The 24,099-nt window shown below is 42.6% G+C and overlaps 1 protein-coding gene across 1 annotated transcript in view; it reads left to right on the top strand.

Moving 5' to 3' along the window:
• Positions 1-722: 722 nt before the first annotated feature.
• CCDC172 (coiled-coil domain containing 172) overlaps positions 723-24,099 on the top strand; it is a 401,371-nt gene continuing 377,994 nt past the window's right edge. The window contains exons 1-2 of the mRNA XM_044055529.1: positions 723-824; positions 900-1,065. Of these exons, the coding sequence (XP_043911464.1) occupies positions 723-824; positions 900-1,065 (268 nt within the window). The remainder of the gene's footprint in view (positions 825-899; positions 1,066-24,099) is intronic.

Raw genomic sequence — 24,099 nt, 5'->3', positions numbered from 1 at the left:
AACCAATCAAATGTTAAAAACAAGAATTTTTCAACATTTATTCAGTATAAGGAACAATGATGTACATAACGCCCTGTCTAGGCATGTTAAAGACAACCCTACACACAAGTTCACTTTTAGGGTTATTGTGAATTTAAAATTGACCAACAGGGGGGGTGATATCAAGTTGAACACTGAGTTAGCTGAATCCAAATGGATTCTTGAATTGACAGCACATAGGGAACCAGACTTAAACGATGTTATCCCTTTAAAACCCACACTGAGTAAAAGGTGGGTGTTTTATTGAATAATGATTGGTTAATACCGTTTTAAAAAGAATTTTAAAATGTATCTTTTTATCTGATGAAGGGCAACCGCCCGAAAGCGCTCATCTTTTGTGTATGGTATGGTGATATTAAAACAAGTTTTTATACAAGAGCAGTATCCAGTATCGTTAATTTTGTGCTACTTAGTGTTCTGTTTGGAACTTTTACGTAAACTGGATTTTGGCTAGCATAGACCTTTTCTTCTATTTTGTATTATAAGTATATAATGTACATAATAGCAGCAAACTCAGTCTGAGGTGTTGTAGTGGTCAGGGGCATTGTGGGTAAAGGAAGAGCTTGAGATTCGGATTCTAGAATCTTAGAAAATGGCCTAGTCAGATCCGAGGGTTGGATCCGAACTCGTTGGTTAAGGAAGAATGAAAATGAAAAACACAGAGGGAACATTATGGTGAGTACATGACTTATTTACCTGATGTTGTCATTTTGTTATTGAGCTTGCACAGGTATATGCAAAATTCTGTCACCTTTCATTTTATTAGTGTTCTGCTGTTGTTAAAAGTTTGTCTTATACAACTAGTTACTGTTGTAGTTTTCATTTGTACAGGCTGTAATTAACCTTATGCTGTATTTTAGGCAGAGGTTAAGAAAAACTGTTCTGAAGAAAAGGCATTATTTTTCCAAGAGATATCAGCATTTAATGATGAATATGGACTGTTAAATAACAGAGAGCTTTTGATTGCAAATGAAGTCAAATCAGAAATACAGAAGTTGGAACTTGAAATGGAAACACTAAATAATGGTATGCTCCATTAGTAAAATGCAAACAGATATTTTGGATTTTTTTAAACAATATGCATCTTAATTGAATGATCACTTATGACATATGCAATCATACATTTATATAAATGAAAATAAAACATATTGATACATTTTCAGTGACAAACATTATAGATCACATATAATGTTTTGTACAGTCATTGTCAGTCTAACATTACATAGCTCATTCAATTCCTGCCTTTATTTAAACTGTATTCCTCCTCCAAAACATTATTTGACATGTATTCTTCCCACAATTCCCATTGTTCTATGTAATTTGTCCTGCCGTTTAATAGCTATCCTACTTGTAGTTCTTTGATCTCTATTATTATATTCACTACTTCTACTAAGGCTCGTTTAGACTTTGATTTCCAGTTTCTAGTAATTACTTTTTTGGCAACCAATAGAATTAAACTCTGCAAGGTGTTACTGTGTCTAGGCAGTTCCGATTCTGTATCATACCTCAAAATTTCATTTCCTTAGTTACACCAATGTGCTCATGCAGTACTTCTTACAGAGCAGTCTGCAGGGAATTTTTAAAGTCTGCCAACTCACAACACTCTCAGAAATATGTTCCTAATTACTTCTTTCTTCTCCATCACACCTCCAATATTTGCAATCTACCTAAGGAGAAATTATTTGCAGTCTGCTTGGGGTATAAAAATACCTATGCAAACTGAAAACACTTCCATGTAAATTTCCTAAATCTTCTAGACTTTGTTACATATTTGGGAGCCATACATATATCCTCCCATTGTTTCTTTGTGAAGTACATATACAGCCTCTCTTCCCAATCCTTCTTAATCTCCACTGATTGATTCCTATAGTTATCATGCACTATTTTATATGCCCTACTAATTATCCCTTTTTAACAGAAGCTTCTGTTCTAGATTCTACTAAAATCTCTACAAGTGCTGGCCTTTCACGTAGGATCCCCCTTTCCTTTACCTTTGCATTTGAAGTAGTTAACTTCAGTTGATCATCAACCTGCGGGATATTAGATCCGGATCGGATCCGAGACGGCAGTTTCACCAGCATCTGATCCAAGCTTCAAGCTCCTCCCCTTACCCATAATACCCCTTCATCTCCTTCCTTCCTTCCCTCAAATGTCGTTTGCCGTGGCTTTGCCAAGCAGCGAGGTCTAGAGCTCCAGGCGTGGTAGGTGAATTTCTTCAACCTTTTGTGGGTGTTTTTGCATGGTGTTAGTGTAGGTAGGCTTCCTTCTGTCCCTTCCCTCGTAAGAGAGAGAGAGTCATTGTGTCTTGTAGGTAGTTTAGGCCTAGTCTCCCTTCCCTTACCTTCTGAGTGAGTGTGTATGAGTGTTGGGGCTAGGTAGTCAGTTCAGCCTTGTTAGGTTAAACTTTTTTTGTGTGTGCAACATGGCTGATCAGCAGGCTAAGCTGATCTTTTGGAAATGCACAGAGCGTGGCCATAAGTTGTCCCCTGCACATGGCCACACTCTGTGCGTTGTGTGTCTGTGGGCAGCCCATTTATCTTCTGACTGCTCCATTTGTGTGGGGTTTAACCCCAGAGCCCTTAAGGATCATAGGGCTAAATTGATCCTTAAGGGACTTTTGCCTGCGACAGAGGCGGCTGCCTCTTCTTCTATGGCAGACACTGCTGTGACCACACCTTCTCCTTCCACCATGGTCTCCTCTCCCTCCCAGGCCGGGACTCAACCTCCCGATCAAAGGCCTGTGGTTAGGGAGTCTAAGAAAGACAGGAACAGGGACAGAGAGAGAGAAAGACAAGTGGAGGAAGAGATCCCTGGACCATTCGGATCCGCTGTGTCCTCCCCCCAAACAGGCAGTTTTTTCTAGGCCAGCTTCCCCTCGGCTCTGATCACCGAGGATTTTCACTGGAGCCGGAGGAGCTTAGGCCTCTTTCTGGGGCCTCCATACACCGACCCTCCCGGCAGGCGTCGGTGGCCTTGTCAAGGTCCACCCGTAGTTTATCTGAAGCAGACATGGACAAAATGATCCAAAAGTTTATTTGCACCCAGATTCAGTTGGGGGTCCTGCCAGCTCCCTCTCCCTCCAGAGGGGGGGCTTGCTTCCCTTTTTTGCCCCGATATCTCCTTCTCCAATCCGACCCCCGGTATCGGAGTTGTTGGATCTGAGCGGTCCCAGAGTCAGGGGGCCGGTGCCGATGGTACCAGGTACATGGACGCCAGCCATTACCTTGAGCACATTGGATCTGACTGCGTCAGACCCGATTGGCTCTCGGAGCTGGAGCTTGGGCATCAGATCCGTGGGTTTGAGCCTTTCCCCGTTGGTGGCAACACTGTTGGGTCAAGGTCTGCCCCTTGGTATCTTGGCTCCGTTGGGCTCGGCTCTGATCCCCACAATGGATCCGGGGAGAGCAGTCTCCTTGCCAGTTCTTCAGGAGGCTCATTTTCCCTCGGCATTCAACATGGTGGAGAGAGTTCTTTCCAGAGGATCGAGGCCCGTGACTATATCATCAGATTCAGCCCCGACTCCCTCACCTCTGGATGTGTCTTCTGCCATTTTGCCCATGCAGGGACAGCCCGTGCTCAAGGTGCCCCAGACCGTTTCCCTTGAGGAACCTCTAGTAGTTTGCAAGCCCTCTCCAGAGAGTCCCACTGAAGAGATCCCTCGCAAGTGAACGTGCAAAAGGAGGTGTTCCTCTCCAGAGTCCCTCACTGAGGATACCAACTTGGAGGAAGGGGAAGGTTCCCCCAAATCACCCCCCTGAGGATGTCTCCTTTGAAGACATCATGGAAATCCTGCGCCAGTGGGGGTTGGTCTGCCCCCAAACCTTCCTCGGATGAGTCGGTGTTCCTGGAGGCCTTCAACATGGGCCTTTCTACCTTCTGGGTGTCCTCCCGTGGATACCTTGGTGTACCTCATTACCACCAGGGCATGGAAGGATCCAGACACCATGGAGCCAATTCCCAGGCACCCCGACAAGATCTTGAGCCCTCCAGTAGACAGACCGAGCTGTAACAAGGGATCCCCTGTGGATGCCATGGTGGTAGCGGCTGCCACCAAGAAAGAACTTGCCCAGGAAAGTTCTACGGTCCATCCCCCTGACTGAGAGTCCAGGACGATGGATCATCTGGGAAAGCGGACATATGCTTCAGCCACCTTTTCTATAAGGGCACTGAATTATTTTGCCCATGTTACTAGACTACAGCGAGACCCTCAGAGTCCATGCCTTTGGAGGATAATGCACATTCTCCACAAGAATGGCCACCTCAAAGTGGTTACGAATATGTCCATACCTCCTGTCACATGCCACTGAAGGAGCGGCAAGGGCTGCCGGGTCCGGCGTTGCCATGAGGTGGCACGCCTGGCTTAGGCTTTGTCAATTCACGGAACCCTTTAAGGAATCTTTCGCGAATGCCCCTTATGGTGGGTCTTCCTTGTTTGAGAAGACAGTTCATGAAATGTTAGTCCAGATTGAGAAGGACGGGAAGACACTGTCTGCCATCAGAATCCACTTCTCTAACCCCCAAAGATCCTTTTCCAGATATCAGAGGGGGGAAAAGAAGATGTAGTTCCGGAAGTGTCAGTATTCCGGGACACTCGGGACTCACCTTCCCCCAGAGGCAGAGGGGGTCAGGACAGACGCCGGCCTAGAGGCGGGGGGGGGTCCGAGAAATTTTGGGTCTTGAGAACCATTCTCGGACAAACCCGTGCAACAGCCCTGAGAGGTTGCCCGACTGCTCTGCTCTGGAGGCAGTCGGGGGTCATCTCTTGATACACCTGATGGCATGTGAGTCCATGTCATCAGACTGTTGGGTACTACAGATAATATCCAGAGGTTATACAATCCCCTTTCTAACCCCTCCCGTTCCACCAAAACACCTCCTGGATGTTCCACCCATGCAAAGGGAGGCAGCAGCTATAGAAATCAGAAAGCTGCTAAGAAAATGAGTCATCCAGCCCATCCCCGAGATCAGTCTGGATCAGGTGTCTATTCCAGGTTCTTTTTGGTGCCAAAAAAGATAGGGGATCTAAGGCCCATTCTGGACCTTTCTACACTAAACCTGTCAGTTGCCAAAGAGAAGTTCCAGATGGTCACTTTGCTATCCATCCTGCCTTACCTGAAGGAGAATGACTGGATGTGCTCCATAGATCTGCAGGACGCGTACTATCACATCAAACTGCACAGCCACTCCAGGAGGTTCCTCTTATGAGAGTAAAGAACAGGTTAAAATGGATTTCAGTGGATTTTTTTCTGAACATGTAAAATAAATGTTCTGCATTTCACTGTGTAGAGTGCATGCAGTTACCTAACCTGACAAAAACATATAGCTTGGCATTCATTTTTAATATGAATCAGAAGTAAAATATATTATCTCTTATAAACTATGCAGCTTGTGAAATTTAATATCTACAAGCAGGTCAAGATGAACTCTTGTATGCAGCTGTGTCTCGTCAGTATGATATGCAAGATAGGCCAAGGATGAAAGGACTTATTCTTCAGGAACAGAATGTTTAAGATATGGGAAACAAACTGTCAGCAGACCAGCTTGAAAGGAAAGACTTGTTATTCTGGCAAATTTTCTAAACTGCTGATGCAGGCTGAAAAGACACTATAAAGACTGGGACTTTTTCTTTTGTATCAGACACTTTGATTATTCTAAGCTGAAGTATGTTTTGATGCATATACCTTTCATTGTTAAGCTAGATGTAAACCTTGTGTGCAGTAAATGAATGTCATAACAGCAGAACTGTCTCCGTGTCTTCATTGAGTAAAGGTACAGACTACCTGAATAGTGTAATACCACTTTAACAGTGGCAAGACCAGTCCAGTACAAACAACCGGGGGGGGTGACCTGAAAAGGTGCCTCGCACAGTACGACATTCCAGCGTAGATCTTCTTAGAATTGATTCTTCTCTTCCTAAATCTTTGTCCACTGACCGGAGGACAAACACCGCAGCACAATACAGGGCAGTACAGTAATTCTCCTTCAGACAGTTGGTGATATACGAGGTCCAAATTTTCCACTGCCAAAAATTTGTCTCACCAGCATCTAGTGAAAGACAACAGAGAATTCTCCCACAACTGATGTCCGTGTCAAGACTGGCCACTTTGTCCTGAACATTTTTGGTAAATATTTTCTTCTGTTTTTCTTTTAACAATGAATGCAATTCATGAAAATGCCAAGAAGTGCACTAAGTCTTTTACTGTTGATGTGTCTAAATCACATGTAGATGTGTAGAATTATTTAAATACATGATATGATCAGCATGTTAGCACCTGTAAGTCTTTGCTAGGTAAAACTGGCAATCCAGCATTATGCAAATGGATTGCTACCTTTGATTGGTATGTACGTAAAGCAAAAGTGCCACAGAATGTACAAAAATGTGTTATTTGCCATGATTTAAATGTTGCTTTTTGCATGTCTTGTCATAAACATATTGTACAAAACTTGGAACACAACCAGGATAAAGTAATGCCTGAAGCACAGACAATGGTTCCTGTTTCTATATATCCTGTTGCAAAAGATTTGTTAGAGGGTGATGCAGATGTCAACATTTGTACTTTACAGTCTGATTTGCAGGAGTTTAAAGACTGGATTGCTAAAGATAGCAACCAGCACAATCTTGACCTTATGGGTCATTTTCAGATTTACTGTGATAAATGGAATGCGTCTGGTAAACTGCATGCTAACACCACTGAATGTACAAAATAATTTTCTCAGGTTTTGAAAGTCTCAGACTTAAATTAAGAACTGTAGACAAACTGTTATTGAACAGGGCAGTAAAGTTATTGGTATGATAGAAGGTTAATGAGTAAAATTGTCCGTTTGCAAGAAAAATATGACAAGCAGTTGGCTGATGCACAGCATGACATAACTGTTGCGAGGGAGGAAATAAACACATTACGAACTTAGAGACACAGAAATCTGAGGCTGCTAGAGCAGCAGACTTAGCTAATCGAGATCTTTTAAGATTGCAAATCCTGTTAGAAAAATATCAATCTAAAGCACTAGAAACTGCTGTTACCAGTCCTATCATAGCCTCAGTAGGTTTTTCTGCTGAAGTTTATCATCAGTCTAGGATGTCAGAAACTCTCCCTAAGTGGGATGAACAGAAGGGTATTTTTAATAACATGATTACATTTGAAGCTTGAGTTCTTAAAACTGTAGGCACTGTATGGAATGATACACTTAAACATTATTTCTGGAATTTTATTTCTCAGCGTTTGATGGCTTATATTCAACAAAAGCAGTACCCAATACAAACTAAGCACCTAAGAATGACAGCAGTATTGTTAGCATACACTAGGGGGCATTCTCTCACAACAACACTTTTAGATTGGTTTCAAATGACAGTCTGCGATTCTTTAGAAGAACAAGCCGAACATTACCAGCTGGCATATATGCTAGTTAATGGCAGTGATAAAAAAGATAAGAAAGATGTCAATTTTCAAAAAGCTGTTATGCGCTCTTTTTTGGACCATTTGGAAGGTGTCCCAGGGGATATCAAATTTATTTATGAGGAATCTTCAAATACACTCACAGAGTTAGTAGATAAATTGCTGCCAGCACGTATTACGTGTAAAGATAATGCTATTCATAAGCAAAAAATTTACACTCCCCATTCTGCACCCATTGTTAGTGAAGTAAGGGGAGGGCGGCATGGGAGATGGATTAATCAGGGACAGCAAGTCCCACAGCAGGAAGCAGGACAATCATGTCAAGTGCAAGTTATACAGGGGCAACAACGGGCAGCATCAGCTCCCCCAGCCACACAGTTAGCTTCTCAGGTTACTCAATCTGTAGAGGGTCCTCCAAAGAGACAGTCTATTTGTTATTCCTGTAAACAGGTGGGTCATACTAAAAATGATTGTAAATATTATCACAGATGGTGCCAGGAACAATAAGCAAAGGGTAAGTTTCTTACCATGAAAATTTTTGATAAGCCACGTACCATGACAGCAACAGGTAATGCAGCCAGAAGTACAAACACAGCAGTACACTTCACAACAATATGTGACAGACGGTAATAGGGGACTACAGCAGCAACTCCTGTATACCACAAACACTCAACAGTCAGTATTCCCAGTACAGCAAAGGGATGGTGTGACACCTAGTGTCAATGTACAAGGTAATATTGGTAGCACACAGGATACAACTGTTCCTTCTGACTTTGTTCCTGAGGGTCCAGTAAATCCTAATTATCAGCAGCGAATAGCTCTGCATCATGAACTTAATCGATCTTCTTATGTTGACTGTGAAGAAGTCAAGGAAACACTGCAATTATGTCCTTTGCAGTCCAATACCACCGATGATTCGATGTGGGAAGTAGATCTGCTATAGGGGTGTGACCCCCCCCACCCAAGTCTCTTTCTTGACTAACTTCAGGAAAGGGAAAGATGGACGACCATTTATCAACATTTGGGTAGATGGGGAACCTGTGGGAAGATGTTCTTCTAGATACAGGGGCGGCTGTCTCAGTGACAGGTAGGCATTTGCCTCCTGACTTGTCTAAACATACATGTATTTCAGGTTTTAATGGCTCTGGATGTCTAGCCATAGGTAGTAAACCTGTACAAGTACAATTCTGCCATCAAGGGAAACCAGTAAAAGGGGTATTTTTGATGCATAATTCTTGCACTTCCACAATCTTAGAAATGGATATATTGTCCAAAATGGGAATTGCCATAGACCTTCCTAATTGCATTATATGGCAAGGACAAGGTCCCATGTTGTGTATGATTGAGGCAATACATGTATCAAACAGTTCTGAAAAGGGCTGTACTGTCAGCCCTACTGAAAATGAAGTATGGTTAAAGGTAAAACAACAGTTTCCTACTTTGTGGTCTCAAGGGCCCACAGACTGAGGGAAGCTACAGGAAGCAGTTTCTGTAGATAGTGACGAAGATTTTATTCTACCATTTTAAAAAGAGCATCCGATCCCAATGGAAGCAGAGAAAGACATGCAAAATTGCATACAACAATGGCTTGTTGTGGGAATAATTCAAAAGGGAAATAGCCCTACAAATTCACCCATATGGCCAGTTAAAAAGAAAGATGGCACTTACCGATTGATTATTGATCTACAAAAAGTAAACTAATTCATGACTCCCCGGGTTCATCTAATCCCAGGGGTCCCAGAGTTAGCAGCAAGAATAAAGCCACAAAGTCAGTGGTTTACTGTCACAGACTTAGCTAATGGTTTCTTTGCAGTACCACTGCAGGAAAAAGATTGGCAAAGGTTTGCTTTCACATTTCAAAATGAACAGTATGTCATAACGCTGTTACCACAGGGGTTTCAAAACAGTCTGGTTATATTTCACCAAATAGTTGGATGAATACTACAAGGTCTAGAATCTGATGATTCTGTTCTGCATTACATTGATGACGTACTAATACAGTCTGAAACAAAAGAACAGCATTTTACTAAAGTGACACAGGTCCTTCAATCACTGCAGGAGGCAGTGTTTAAAGTTAAAAGTGAAAAGGTACAATTCATGTCATCTAAAGTAAAATTTCTAGGTACTATTTTACGTCCTTCTGGGCATACTCCTTGTTCGTAGAGGGTGCAGGGAATTTTGCAAATGGATAAACCGGTTACCATTCCGGATTTGCACAAATTTCTGGGTATCATGAATTATAATTGGGAATTTATAGAAGATTAAGCCAGCATGGCAGCTCCTCTGTATGACATGCTTTCTAACCAGAAAGAATTACCCTTTCTGGAGTGGGAACCAAAGGAAAATACAGCTTTTTGTGATTTAAAGGCAGCATTGGCCAAGGCTACAGAATTAGTAGCTCCAAGTTTAACACATCCCTTTGTGTTACAGGCAGCAGCTGAACTCAACACACTCTCTGTTGTGCTTTTACAGGAGTGGTCTCGGGACTCTGATTCTGGAATGGAAAAGACTTTACGCCCCATTATATTTTTCAGTAGGAAGATGACACATGTTGAGAGGGGATATCACCCATGCATTCAGCAACTTTTGGCCATTTACTGGGGTTTAAATCAAACTAAATACCTAACAGCTTTTTCCAAAGACATTATAGTACAGACACCGCATTATGCCATACAGGCTTTGGTAAATGAGACTCAGAAACTGATTGATGACATCAGTCAAGCAGTGTTTGCAAAATGGTTGGCATTATTTAGTGTCAAGCAAGTTACAATAAAGGCAGGAGATAAGTATTACTTATCTAACTTCATGGGATATGAAGGAAAACAACACGAATGCATTAGGCACATTTCAAATCCAGAAAAGCCCATTCTGTCTCCTGATTTTCAGGAAGACAGGCCATCCCTCTTTGTTGACTGTGCTCGATTTTGGGACAATGGACGATATCGGACTGGATTTGCAGTAGTATCAGAAAACTCTTCTATGGGACAGCTGACTGATTCAGTTACCGGGACACGTCTGCTCAGCGAGCAGAACTGGAAGCACTTCTTTATGTGTTACAGCATTTTCCACCTGTCAGTATTTTTTCAGACAGTGCATGCATAGTTAATTCTCTGCAGCTGCATATGTCTACATGGGCAAGGAGAGGGTTTGTTGATAATATGGACAAACCACTCAAGCATGCTTCTGTGTTGCAGACTGTTTGGAATTTGGTTCGTAGTCAGTCCCTTGTGGGTTGCTACAGTATCTTAAAGTTATAAGCTCATCAAAAAGCTACAAATGAAAATGTTCAGTTAAATAACTATGCTGATCAGATGGCAAAAAAGGCAGCAAAGAAAGGAATGCAGTTGTATCCTACAGAACACCTTTCTGGTGTACCAGATAAAACCACTGCAGTACATGCCATACAGACATTTTCAGCTCAGAATTTGCAGCATGATTTGCTGCAGATCCAAACTATGTTTGGACTGCATGAAGAGTTAGAAAAATGTACTCTTGTAGGAGAAAGTCCAGGGCAATATTATGCAAAATGTTTTGAAGACGGTTCTAGTCTTCCTTATATTCCGTACCAACAGGCATGACAGTTAGTAAAGTTTAATCATCAGGTATTGGGACATTTGGGCACACAAAAGTTATGGCCCATTGTAAAGAACAAGTACTGGCATCCACAGCTAAAGAAAATCTGTGATTTAGTGCATGCTGAATGCTTAATATGTTTGCAGGTTAATGGTCAACTGAAAACAACACAGTTACTAAGGGTAACGCCAGCGGATGAACCTTGGTATGCCATCCAAATTGACTTTGCAGGTGCATTACCCCCAGCAAAAGATGGGTACAGGTAACTTCTAGTGATAGTTGATGTTTTTTCAAAATGGGTAGAAGCAATTCCTACAAAACCAATGAAGGCTAAGGCTACAGCAGAAGCCTTATGGAAAAACATTTTTTGTCATTGGGGATGGCCATGAGTTATCAAATCCGATAACGGGCCACAATTTGTCAGTAAACTGATGAAAGCTTTGTGTGATTTGCTTGGTATCCAGCAACAATTTCATGTTCGTTACCATCCCCAGTCTAATGGGATAGTTGAAAGAATGAACAAGACTCTTAAGGAACACCTTAAGAAAGCCTGCTTGGAAAAAGGTGTAAATTGGTTAAAAGATTTGCCTGGAATCCTGCTGGGTGTCAGAGCAATTCCAGACAATAAAACAGGGATCTCATCTTTTGAAGTTATGACAGGCAGGAAAATGCCTGTACAATTGCCATTCAATATTACTGTTAGTACAAACAGACCATTATTAGAGATTGCACAGCATCAGCAATGGTTAAAATATATTTCTGAATTGTGTCAAAGTCTATCAGAAATGCAAGCATTCAAATTACGGTCAAAAGATCTTGTTATGCCAGAAGAAAACCTTCCCTCTGGGACACAGGTATTAATCAAGACGTTCCAGACAGATGGTCCATGGGATAGTAATTGGCAAGGACCTTTTGAAATAATTGCTCAGTTAGGACCTGTAGTGTACAAAGTTAAAGGAAAGAAAAAAAAAAAATGATTCTTGTTCATAGAGATCAGCTGAAAGTCATTAAGTGACTTCATGCTTTGTGTTTTGTATAATAGACTCATGGCAAATGCTAAGTCTAAAAAAGTTGAAAAAGCATCTATCAAAACAACTTTTCAGATTAATACCACTTACGAGGAAAGGTTATATTATTGTACATAATGAAGATTCTGTTTGTTATTGTACTGACTGTGCTCATTGGAGCCCTTGGGGTAGAGTGTCAAACAAGAGAAATGCAAGTTTGAAAATAAACAATAACAATAATACTGTAGCCCTAAGTTGGGATGGATGTTCATTACAGGTAACTTTACTTGTCCATATAATGCTAGTTGTATCTTCGGGTACGTAAGGTTTTCCAACAATGTTACCTTTTGGTCCACGGTTGAGGTTCATTACTACGTTCGACCAAATAATCCTAAAGTAACCCTTGAATTTAATTCCAAGGTTTCTATTAAATGTTGTCAATTTCCTATATTTTATTTAGGAAAAGGAAAAAATTAAAAAAAATATCCACAATCAATACAACGGCTAATCTTCACCTATGTGAACAAGTGTGGTAATCATACTATACAGGGAATTAATATTCCTCCCAATAATATGAAAGTACAACTAAATTTTACTACTGGAGTTTCTGTAATATGTACTAACGTCACAGTCATTAGAGGCCGCATACATTGGGCATATGTTCTATGAATATTAACAGGTAAACCTACCTCTGTTCATGCAGACCATTTGGTTAAAATCCTTTCTACCTGTAAAAAGGTAGGCAGACAGTATCAAAAGGTTGTAGTACATTTTAACATTACATTCCCAGACACAGGCAGGTGCCAATATAAAAGAGCATGGTATGATACTCTGCTAGGATGCCTAGGCACAGGCATTGGAGCTATTAATGCAGCTGATGTTGAAATTCTAACTAATAGATTAAAAGTAGTGGGGGAAGATATCTCTCAGATTGTACAATTACAAGCAACTTGGAATCCAGAAATATGGAAGACACACTTGCACAATATAAATTATCAACAGCAATTTTTAGGCAATTATGATGGTATGCAGCTACATCAGTTGAAATTTGATGGTAACATGACTGGACAAAATGCACTATGCAATCTTTGTATGTGGAAATTCATAAAAAACAGAGTACAAATTGAACTTATGTTACAAAATGAAAATGTTTGGCAACAATTGTTTAACAAATGGATACCTGATGCAGATTGGATTAAGCTATTTACTGACGTAACATACTCTACTCCACAACATTGTACAGGAAAGTTTATACATTATAATGTTACTGCTACCACTATTATGTGTCAATTTACTGTTGCCTATGATATTTCTCGTACCAGAAGGGTATGAGTATTGGTTGCCACAATTTGAAGGTAATTATATAGATATAAGAGGAAAAACACATAAAATCGAGTATTGTACACAGACTCAAAATGGACTGATTTGTGGACAGCATTTGCGTGTCTACGAACCATACTTACTGCAGCACTCTGTTAATTTGTGTAAATGGACTATTATGCCTTCCTTTCAAATGTTTATAGAAGTGGCTCCTCAGTATATTTGTTGGGTTACAGATCAAGACGTAGGTCATAATTTAAAATTACCTTTTGTAGGATGTTTATCACATGTCGATTCCTTAAATGTAATAATAAGAACTATGTATTTACTGAACCCATAGAAGTGAATATTTCCAAGAACTGGAATTATGACTTAATACAGCTTCCCAATATATCTGTATCCTTCGATAATTTAAAAAACATAATGAACAATACTAAAATTCTCAGAGAGTATTTGGAAAAAAGAAATAAAAGTATTCTGTATTATGAGGCATTAAGCATCATTGCAAAAGATAAACTACTTAGGCTGAAAAGGCCAAAAAAGACACTGCTCACAATTGGTGGGATATCTTTACTGGTTGGCTAAAATCAGGAAAAAACTGTTAAGTTGGTTGATACATCCTGTATTAGTAGTGTTAGGCATTATAGTCATACTAACTATCTAGAATTGCTACCTAAGCTGTCATTTGCGAAAAACTTATAGAACTCAATAAAATCATGATGGTTTACCTAGATAAACTGGAAAAGGTTTCAATGTGTACAACTGAAGTTGAAAATGAACAGTAATTTTCTACTTTTTAAATGAAAAGAGGGAATTGTGAGAGTAAAGAACAGGTTAAAATGGATTTCAGTGGATTTTTTCTGAAAATGTAAAATAAATGATGTTATGTAGTCCTATCTCGCCGTAATTCTTGCTTGATGGGTTCGGAGCCGATACTCGGCTGCGACTTGGCCGATACTAAAGCTCGAGAGCTTTTAGTGGCTTGAGGCTAACCCCTATTCCATGGTGCCTCATGGCAAATCCGCAGATCTCGTTTGCCGCGAAAGCTTCGAGGTTGTCTCCTTACTGGCTCGTTGGCTAAGTAGAAGATTTTTGATAAATCTTGTATTTTTTATCTCTTTTCCTTCACTTTTTACTCTTTAATAGTTATTAGCTTTTTCCTGTGTGATTGTTTTTGAGTGTTTGACCCCCTATTCCTCCCCTTAGGATTGTACAGCCTGTTTTAGTTAGAGGGCTGTAGTTGCCCATTTAAATTAGAGGGCCTTTTCTCCCTGAGTGTTAGCCCTTTATAAAAAAAAAAAAAACTTTCTTCTCTTCATAACTTTACTGTTAGTCTAGTCAGTATTGTTGTTGTAGTTAGAGTTGTTGTTATTGTATTTTGATAGCATTTTTAGCATTGTTTCTTGTCAGCATGTCTAAAGAAAAAGACAGAGAACATAAAGAACACCGCCCCTCGGAGTTCAAAAAATGTGATAAGTGTTCACAGAAGATGTCATTGACTGACAGTCACACTAGCTGTGTGTACTGCCTGGGTGAAGCCCACTTACAAGAACCCTGAATATTTTGCCATGCCTTCAGTACTAGGGTTCTTAATGAGAGGAAACGTAAGTTAATAGACTGGGGTCTTATGACCAGCTCCTTCCAGGAGCAGCTGGAACTTGGTCAGACAGCTCCCAAGACTGTTAAAAGAAAATATTCGGCTCCAGCTTCGGAGCCATCTGAAAAGTCCAAAGCGACAGAGCCAAGGAGTTCTGGCTCCGATTCTGCTTCTTCTGTCTCGATGCCATCGGTCTCTTCAGTGCCGAGGCAACCTTTGGTACTGAGACAATTACCAGACATCGACCCTGTTCCACCTACATGGAGGTCTCCTATATTAGGAAAGGAGGAGATCTCCTTCTGTCACCACATGTTCCTCCAGGATGCTTTCAGATGAGGACATCGAGTGGGTGGTGAAGAGCTTGCTCTGTGACCCAGCTCTGGCAAAAAAATTAGCCCTTCTGGACCCAAAGGCTTCGGAGCTGCACCATTTACAATCTACTGCTCCTCCTCCGACTGCTTCACTCTCTGAACCAAACACTTTGAGTTCTTCGACGATGGATCCTTCTGTTCTGAGAATCCTCCCTGCTTCCTGGGAACTGATAACTCTATCCTCAGTGGCTCAGTCTGGAGCCAAGGGATCTGGAAGCCGATGCTCTCAAGTTGATTCTGAGGGGGATAGTCACCCCGGGATTTCTTCGGAACCAAACCTCCCTCTTGGAGCTTCGGCTTGACTGAGCTTGGTTCCCACGTCTGCTTCGGAGCCTGTACCTCCTGCTTGGAGCTGACCTTCTGTCTCTTCGGAGTGGAGGTCATCTTCAGTGTGGGGTGGAAAGGCCTTTGAAGCAATAGAGAAAGCTTTGTCCAGTGCCAAAGTTCTGCCTTTGGACCCAATGTCTGACCAGCAGCCAGCAGCAACCTCGTCTCCTCCACCACCCCCTCAGCTTAGGGAACCAGAGACTCAAGCAGCCCCCATTGGAGGTGTCCCCTGTTCCGAGACCTCCCCCAGATTATTCCACTGGAGAGCTCCCTCAGAAGAGACTTTGTAAGAGGAAGCATGTTGACTCACCTGAGTCTGTCACATCTGACACTGATTTGGATAAGTCAGAAGAGTCCCCTAGATCCCGCTCTGAGGATGTCTCCTTTTCTGACATCCTTGAAATCCTTAGACAGAGGAGTGATTGGAAGACCTCTAACCCTACTGAGGATGAATCAGTGTATTTTGAGGCCTTTGATTCACAACCTTCCACCTCCTGGGTGACACCGCCTTATGACCAGCTCTTGGGGGTCATATCCCGGAAAGTCTGAACCTCCCCGGACACAGTGGAGCCTGTCCTGAGGAGGCCAAACAAATTTATGACTGCTCCAGAAGATAAGGCATTTATAAGCCCTAGCCATAGTTATGTGGCTTCGCCACCTTTTTAGTGAATAAAAACTATGCCTAAGGGTATGACTATGCATTTTTTTAGTTTAAACTTCAGGCATGGCTCTTCCACCAGTTAGATAAGACCTTTCTTTCCAAGGGAGTTCCTGTTGATGCTATGGTGGTAGCAGCGGCCACTAAAAAGGAGTTGTCCGAGACATCTTCTAATATCCATCCTCCTAATAAGGAGTCCAGGACGATGGATAGGTATGGAAAGTGTACCTTCTCTTCAGCAGCATTTACCTTAAGATCGCTGAATTACCTGTCCCATTTTACTCAACTTCAAAGGGATCTCCTGAAGGAGTTGGGAGATACCCTTCAGGGTTCAGTAGCTTCGGGATCCACGGATAAGGTATCTGCACAGCTCTCCACCCTTACATCGATAGCTAACTCCTCCAGGAGGTTGATTTCCTATGCAGAGGACGGAGCGAGCAGGGCAGCCGCAGCAGGAATTTCTCTTAGGAGGCATTCCTGGATGCACCTCTGTAACTTCACGGAATCCTTTAAGTCTTCCTTTACCAACGTCCCATTTGATGGTTCAACTCTTTTTGGACCCCATGTAAAAGAGACTTTGACCAGGTGTGAGCAGGAAGGGAAAACTTTATCTGCCATCGGAGTCCATTTCTCCCTTCCTTCTAGACCCTATCCCAAGGGTCAAACAGGAGGGAAAATGTGGTTCCGTAAATCCCAAAAAGGTTTCCCTTAGGCACAAGGTCAACCCTCCCCTAGGGGCAGAGGGGGAGGATACAACGGAAGATGCCGTCCTCGTGGTAGAGGAGATCTGCAACATCAGGGAGATAGAGAGACCTTCTCTGATTATCCCTTCCATCGCCCCTGAGGGGTTGCCTGACTATCCATCTCTGGAGGCAGTCGGGGGTCGTCTTACACTGTACCCAAGCACCTGGCTAAACATTTCCCAAGATCTTTGGGTACAAACCATAATATCCTAGAGGTTACCTGATTCCCTTTGTTTCTGATCCCCCGGTAAACCGGTCTCTACCAAACGTGCCACCCATTCAACTAGACAGTGCAGCATCAGAGGTCATCTCGTTGCTGCGAAAAAGTGTCATCCAAGAAGTCCCCACAGAGCAAATAGGATCTGGAACTTACTCTCGATTCTTTTTAGTTCCAAAAAAAGACAGGGGACTGGAGATCAATTCTAGATCTCAGCAAACTCAACAAGTCTGTAAAGAAATTGAAGTTCCGAATGATCACTCTGCAGTCAATATTTCCCTTTATCGGGAAAGACAATTGGATGTGCTGAATAGATCTTCAGGATGCACAGGCGCTCCAGAAGACACCTACGCTTTCGGCTGGGAGCCAGTCACTTTCAGTTTCGAACACTGTTCTTTGGCCTCACTACAGCCCTCAAACTGTTCACCAAATGCATGGAAGTGGTAACGGCTCACCTGAGACGTCAAGGATTCCAGGTGTTTCCGTATCTAGATGACTGGCTCCTCACTGCTATCACCAAGCACCAACTAATCAGAACCAGGGATGAGACACTATCCTTGTGTGTCAGATTAAGCATTCCAATAAACCTAAAAAGTCAGCCTTATCTCCATCGCAGCACATTGTCTTCTTAGGCTCAGAAATAGACTCAACCACCATGACAGCAAAACTGATACCAGAAAGAATAGAATCATTACACAACCAAGTCAGATCTTTGCTGAAGAGACACAAAGTACAGGCCAGGGTAGTCCTTCAGGTCCTAGGGACTATGGCTTCCTCTATTCTCTTAGTTCCCCTAGCTCATCTGCACATTAGAGTACTTCAGTGGCTACTATTTGCCCAGTGGTCAATGCAGGATGTCCCCCTGTCTCACCACATTCTCATCACAAATGCCTGCAAGGAGGATCTGACATGGTGGTTACATACGGATCAACTTCATTTAGGTCGCCCACTTGTTCCCCCTCAAGAAAATGCAGTTTTGACCATGGACACCTCCCAGATAGGGTGGGGGGCATTATCTGGGAATGACGGTCCAAGGTACTTGGCAGAACCATGAGAACTACTTGCACATAAATGTTCTGGAGATGAGAGCGGTGCTCTATGCGTTGCAAGCACTTCACAGTTCTCTTCCCACTGGGACAATTGCGATTCAATCATACAACATGTCTGTAGTGTGGTACATAAACAAGCAAGGGGGAACCAAATCTTACCCACTTTGTCGAGAGGCCTTAAGAGTATGGGAATGGGTGATGGACACTCAGTGCTTTCTGGTCGCAATGCACATCCTGGGGAAGTCCAGTGTGATAGCAGACAAACTCAGTCGAGCAATTCTGATACCTCATGAGTGGTCCCTGAATCCAGAAGTTGCGAAAGAGATTTTTCGCAAATGGGGCGAGACTTGCTGTGACCTATTCGCCACGTACATCAACACCAAAAGCAGCAGCTACTTTGCCCTAATTTCCCATCCAGGGATGTCACCCAGGGATGCTCTAGTCCACGATTGGCCTCCGGGACTCCTTTATGCTTTCCCACCTTTTCCTCTCATTCCAAAAGTGATTCAGAAAGCAAAATGGTTGAACAGTACCTTGATCTTCATTGCTCCTTACTAGCCTTGCCAAGTCTTGTTCCCCTTCCTGTGGCCCTATCTCTTGGAGGAACCATGGATTCTGGAACCATCTCCAGACCTCCTAATTCATCAATCGGGGCAGTTCCATCCTACTATCCAGACCCTGAAAATGACAGCATGGCTGCTCCAGTTCCACGAATAGCCAGGTGTGTTACCCTTTCACCTACAATCAAACACATTCTGATTTCTTCACACAAGCCTTCCACTAGGAAAATAAATTCCAGCAAATGGAAAAGATTCTCTATTTGGGCAGTAAACAAGGCATACATCTCTATACAGCTCCTATAGAGTCTATTGTGTCCTTTCTGGCATCCATTTTTTCATGAAGGAGCTGCAGCTGCTACAGATAGAGTTCAATTAGCTGCCATCTCAAATTACCATTTTGGCTACATGGGAAATCCAGTCATGTCCCACTCTTTGTGCAAAACCTTTTTGAAAGGAGTCCTCCTTCTCAGACCTCCAATCAGACAACCACCAGAGTCTTGGGACCTAAACCTAGTTCTTACATCTTTAATTTCTTCCCCTTTTGAGCCCTCTTCTTCATTGGATCTGAAATTATTGTCTTGGAAAATACTGTTTTTAGTGGCTATAACTTCTGCTAGGAGAGTCTCAGAATTGCAAGCTCTCACCATTCAACCTCCTTACATTGTTTTCCATAAGGATAGAGTCTCAGAACTAATCCTTCCTTTATTTCCAAGGTATTTTCAGAGCATAATCCTAACACAACTGTTGAACTACCAGTGTTCTTTCCAAATCATACTAATAAATCAGAATACAAACTACACCAATTAGACGTCCACAGAATTCCCAGGTTTTACTTACACAGGACTAAAGAATTTAGAAAATCAGACCAATTATTTGTTTCTTTTTCAGACAAAAATAAAGGCTTGCCTGTTTCTAAGGTTACCCTGTAAAAATGGCTTTCAGATTGCATTTTATTGGCTTATAAGACTGCTGACAAACAGTTACCAAACAAAGTAAAAGGACATTCAACATGAGCAGTATCAACTTCATATGCCTTTAGATCTAGGCTCCCAATTGATAGCATTTGTGCAGCAACTACTTGGGCAAGACCTCATACCTTTGTCGCTTATTACAAATTGGATTTGGCCTCCCGGGACAGGTCATCCTTTGGGTCCACTGTGCTGAAGAGTCTATTTGCTTGAGCCACCCAGGATAAAGGTGCTAGGGACGCTGTCCCATCCAGCAAGAATTAAGGCAAGATAGAACTACATAACATAAAGAAGTTATGTACTTACCATAACATTCCATGTTTGTAGTCCATCTCGTCTTCATTCTTGCGTACCACCCTCCTGTCCCCTTCCGGTTTCCTGGAGGAACTGATGGACTATACCTATGCTGTCTGACCTGGTTGTAGCTGTTTGTCCACCTGGCATGGATAGTATTACACAGTGTTCTGTCTGTATATACATAGTTATTGATATTTTGCTATTAGGTACCTATTACTTTCTTGCAAACAAGATCTGGGGAATTGCCGTGACGCACCATGGGATAGGGGTTAGCCTCAAGCCAATAAAAGCTCTCGAGCTTTAGTATCGGCCGAGTCGGAGCCAAGTATTGGCTCTGAATCGATCCAGCAAGAATGTAGGTGAGATGGACTACAAATATGGAATGTTATGGTAAGTACATGACTTCTTTTTCTGCATTTCACGGTGCAGAGTGCATGCAGTTAACTAACCTGGCAAAAACATATAGCCTGGCATTCATTGTTAATAAGAATCAGAAGTAAAATATTTTATCTCTTATAAACTCTGCAGCTTGTGAAATTTATTATCCACAAGCAGGTCAAGACAAACTCTTGTATGCAACTGTGTCTCATCAATATGATATGCAAGATAGGCCAAGGACGAAAGGAGTTATTCTTCAGGAACAGAATGTTTAAGATATGGGAAACAAACTGTCAACAGGCCAGCTTAAAAGGAAATACTTATTATTCTGGCAAATTCTCTAAACTGCTGATGCAGACAGAAAATACACTATAAAGATTGGGACTTTTTCTTTTGTATCAGAGACTTTGATTATTCTAAGCTGAAGTACGTTTTGATGCATATACCTTTCATTGTTAAGCTAGATGTAAACCTCATGTGCAGTAAATGAATGTCGTAATAGCAGAACTGTCTCAGTATCTTCATTGAGTAAAGGTACAGACTACCTGAATAGTGTAATACCACTTTAACACCTCTGCTTTAGGCTAGGGGCTAATCACTAGCAATTCCAAGCCCTACCCATCGGTCTCACCACAGCCCCCAGGGTGTTCACCAAGGTCATGGCAGTAGTAGCAACTCACCTGAGGCTTCAGGGGATACAGGTCTATCTGTACTCGGACGATTGGCTCCTCACCGCTTCCACCAGGCATCTACTTTGTCAGGCCAGAGATTTTTTCCTGAAGCTGTCAGACTTGCTGGGCATCACAATCAACATAGCCAAGTCTTCTCTAGACCCTGTTCAGGTTTTGGACTATATAAGGGCAAGAATCAATACGTCTCTAACCAAGGCCTTTTAACTCCAGAAAAAGTCCGAAATCTATGACTTCATGTATCTGTGATTCTACAGTCTCACCTTCTACCAGCCAAGGTGTTTTTGAGAGCCTTGGGTTCCATTGCAGCCACCATTACTCCTCTCCCCTGTGCTCGCCTTCATATGAGAATTCTACAGTGGACGTTAGCGGTCCAATGATCCTTTTTAGATCTGCCTTTGACATATCCTATTCACATAAGCAATACATGCAGGAGGTCTCTCTTATGGTGGATACTTTCCCCAGAGCTCATAGAGGGATGCCCCTTTTTGCAGCCCCTCCTCAAGTCATGGTGACCACGGACGCCTCCCAACTAGGGTGGGGGGGCATTGTTCAGGCAGGACATTCCAAGGCACGTGGTCCCCAAATGAGACCAAACTGAATATCAATGTTCTAGAGATGAGGACAGTCTTATTAGCGTTGCAGGCCCTTCATGCCTTTCTTCCTCTGGGAACGATTGCTATTTAGACAGACAATATGTCAGTGGTCGGGTACATCAACAAACAGGGGGGAACCAGGTCCTATCCCCTTTGTCGCAAGGCCAAGATAGTGTGGGAATGGGCAAATTCTACCAGCTGTTTTCTGGTAGCAACACACATCCTGGGTTGGTCCAATATTCTGGTGGACAGACTGAGCAGGACTATTCTAATGCCTTTCAAGTAGTCTCTGAATCCTTCAGTAGCTGAGCAGATCTTCCACGAGTGGGGTCAGCCTTGCTGCGATCTCTTTGCATCTCCTTACAATGTGAAGTGCAGCGAGTTCTTCGCTCTGATCCCCCCTCAAGGAGAATCCCCCAGGGATGCTCTGGTCCATGCTTGGCCTTCCAGTCTTCTTTATGCTTATCCCCCTTTGTCTCTCATGACAAAATTTCTACAGAAGGCTCAATGGTCGGGGAGCAGAATTATCCTCATTGCCCCATTCTGCCCTTGCCAAATCTGGTTTCCCTGTCTTTGGTCTCATCTTGTAGTTCCTCCTTGAATTCTGGATCCCATACTGGATCTCATTTCGCATCCCTCAAAGGGCCTTCATCCAGACCTGGGAAGTCTGAAGCTCACGGCTTGGCTGCTCCAGTTCCCTTGATTGCTAGGACTCCTGGTTTATCTTCAAGTTAAGTTTATTCTAGTGGCAGCTCATAAATTGTCCATCAGAAAAATTTACCATAGCAAATGGAAGTGTTTTTCTATCTGGGCTTCTCAGAGGAACTTGGACCCATTCACAGCTCCTATTCCAGCAGTTCTTGAGTTTTTGGCATACATTTTCCAGCAGGGTGCCAGCTCATCTACAGTGAAAGTTCAACTGGAAGCCATTTCTAATTTTCATGTAGGTGAGAATATGGCTTCCTTAGCTTCCTCCAGACTTTGCAAAATGTTTATTAAAAGTAATTTTCTTTTAAGACCCCCGGTTAAGGATCCTACCCCTCTGTGGTATCTTACCTTAGTTTTACATGCCTTGGTTACTCCACCCTTTGAGCCTGCTGCTTCTGTGGACCTGAGATTTTTATCATGGAAGACAGCCTTTTTAGTGGCTATTACCTCAGCTAGGAGAGTATCAGAACTTCAAGCATTATCTGTAAAACCTCCATATATGATCTTTCATAAAGTCAGGGTTTCCCTTCATACTAATCCTTCCATGTGAGAGTGTTCAATCTCGCCGTTTGTTCTTACACACGGGTTCGGAGCCGATCATCGGCTCCGAGTCCGCCGCATAGCAAAGCTCTGCATCTTAGAGAAGCTCGAGACCAGGCTATATCCCACAATCCTCCCTGCCATTACTAAGATGTAGTTTGCTGCTGCAACGGATCACATCGACGGGAGCGCGGACCAGAGAGAATTTTGTTATATTCAGATAAGATTCTTATCTTTCTACTTTAAAAAGTTCTTATAGTTCTTGAGAAGTTAGTTTTTGATTAGTACTAGTGTGTGTGTGTGTTATTCTAATTAGTCCTGTCATTTTTTCATAGGTTCCCTTTTGTGGCCTACCTCTTCTTACTCTCTTATAGCAATATTTTCTTATAGTTATTACTTATTATAGCTAGTGTTTTAAAATTTTTCATAGTAAAGTGTCTTACTACCGGTTATGTCAGAAAAAGCCAAATCCGGTTTTAAAAGATGTCAGTGTGGGCAGAAAATGTCCATCACTGACAACCACATTTCCTGCGTCTACTGTCTTGGCCCTCTCCACCTGCAAGAGGATTGCTCTATATGCCATTCCTTCAGTGGGAGGGTCATGACAGATAGACGCAGGAAACTTATAGATAGAGGACTACTTAAGCCTGCCTTCCAGGAGGCTTTGGACAAGTCGGACCAGGCTTCTAAGTCCTCGGGGTCAAGATGTCGGAGCCCATGTCTTCGGCTCCGAGTTCATCTTCGAAAGTTCGTTCGCCGGTTCCACAGACTTCGGGACCGAGCGTTGAACGTTTATCTTTCACTGAGCCCCAGGTCTTGGAACCGGTGTCGGAGCTACCGCCACCTTCCATTCTTCGGTCGGTGTCATCTTCGGCCCCTTCGACCCGATCTTCCAGACCGTTATCCGATACAGATGTGGATCGTGTCGTGCAGAAACTTATGGAGAACACGGCCCTTTCCAAGTTGATTGCAGTTTCCTCCCAATTGGTGTCGAAACTAGAAGGCCTCCCTTTATCTCCAACAGGTCCTCCTTCGAGACCCATCCAGTCTTCGGAGCCGGGAGAGGAT

This window comes from Protopterus annectens, chromosome 14.part0 (genome assembly GCF_019279795.1).
Source record: "Protopterus annectens isolate FY-2018-M chromosome 14.part0, PAN1.0, whole genome shotgun sequence".
Taxonomy (NCBI): Eukaryota; Metazoa; Chordata; order Ceratodontiformes; family Protopteridae; genus Protopterus; species Protopterus annectens.
This window is presented reverse-complemented; position numbering and strand designations above follow the sequence as displayed.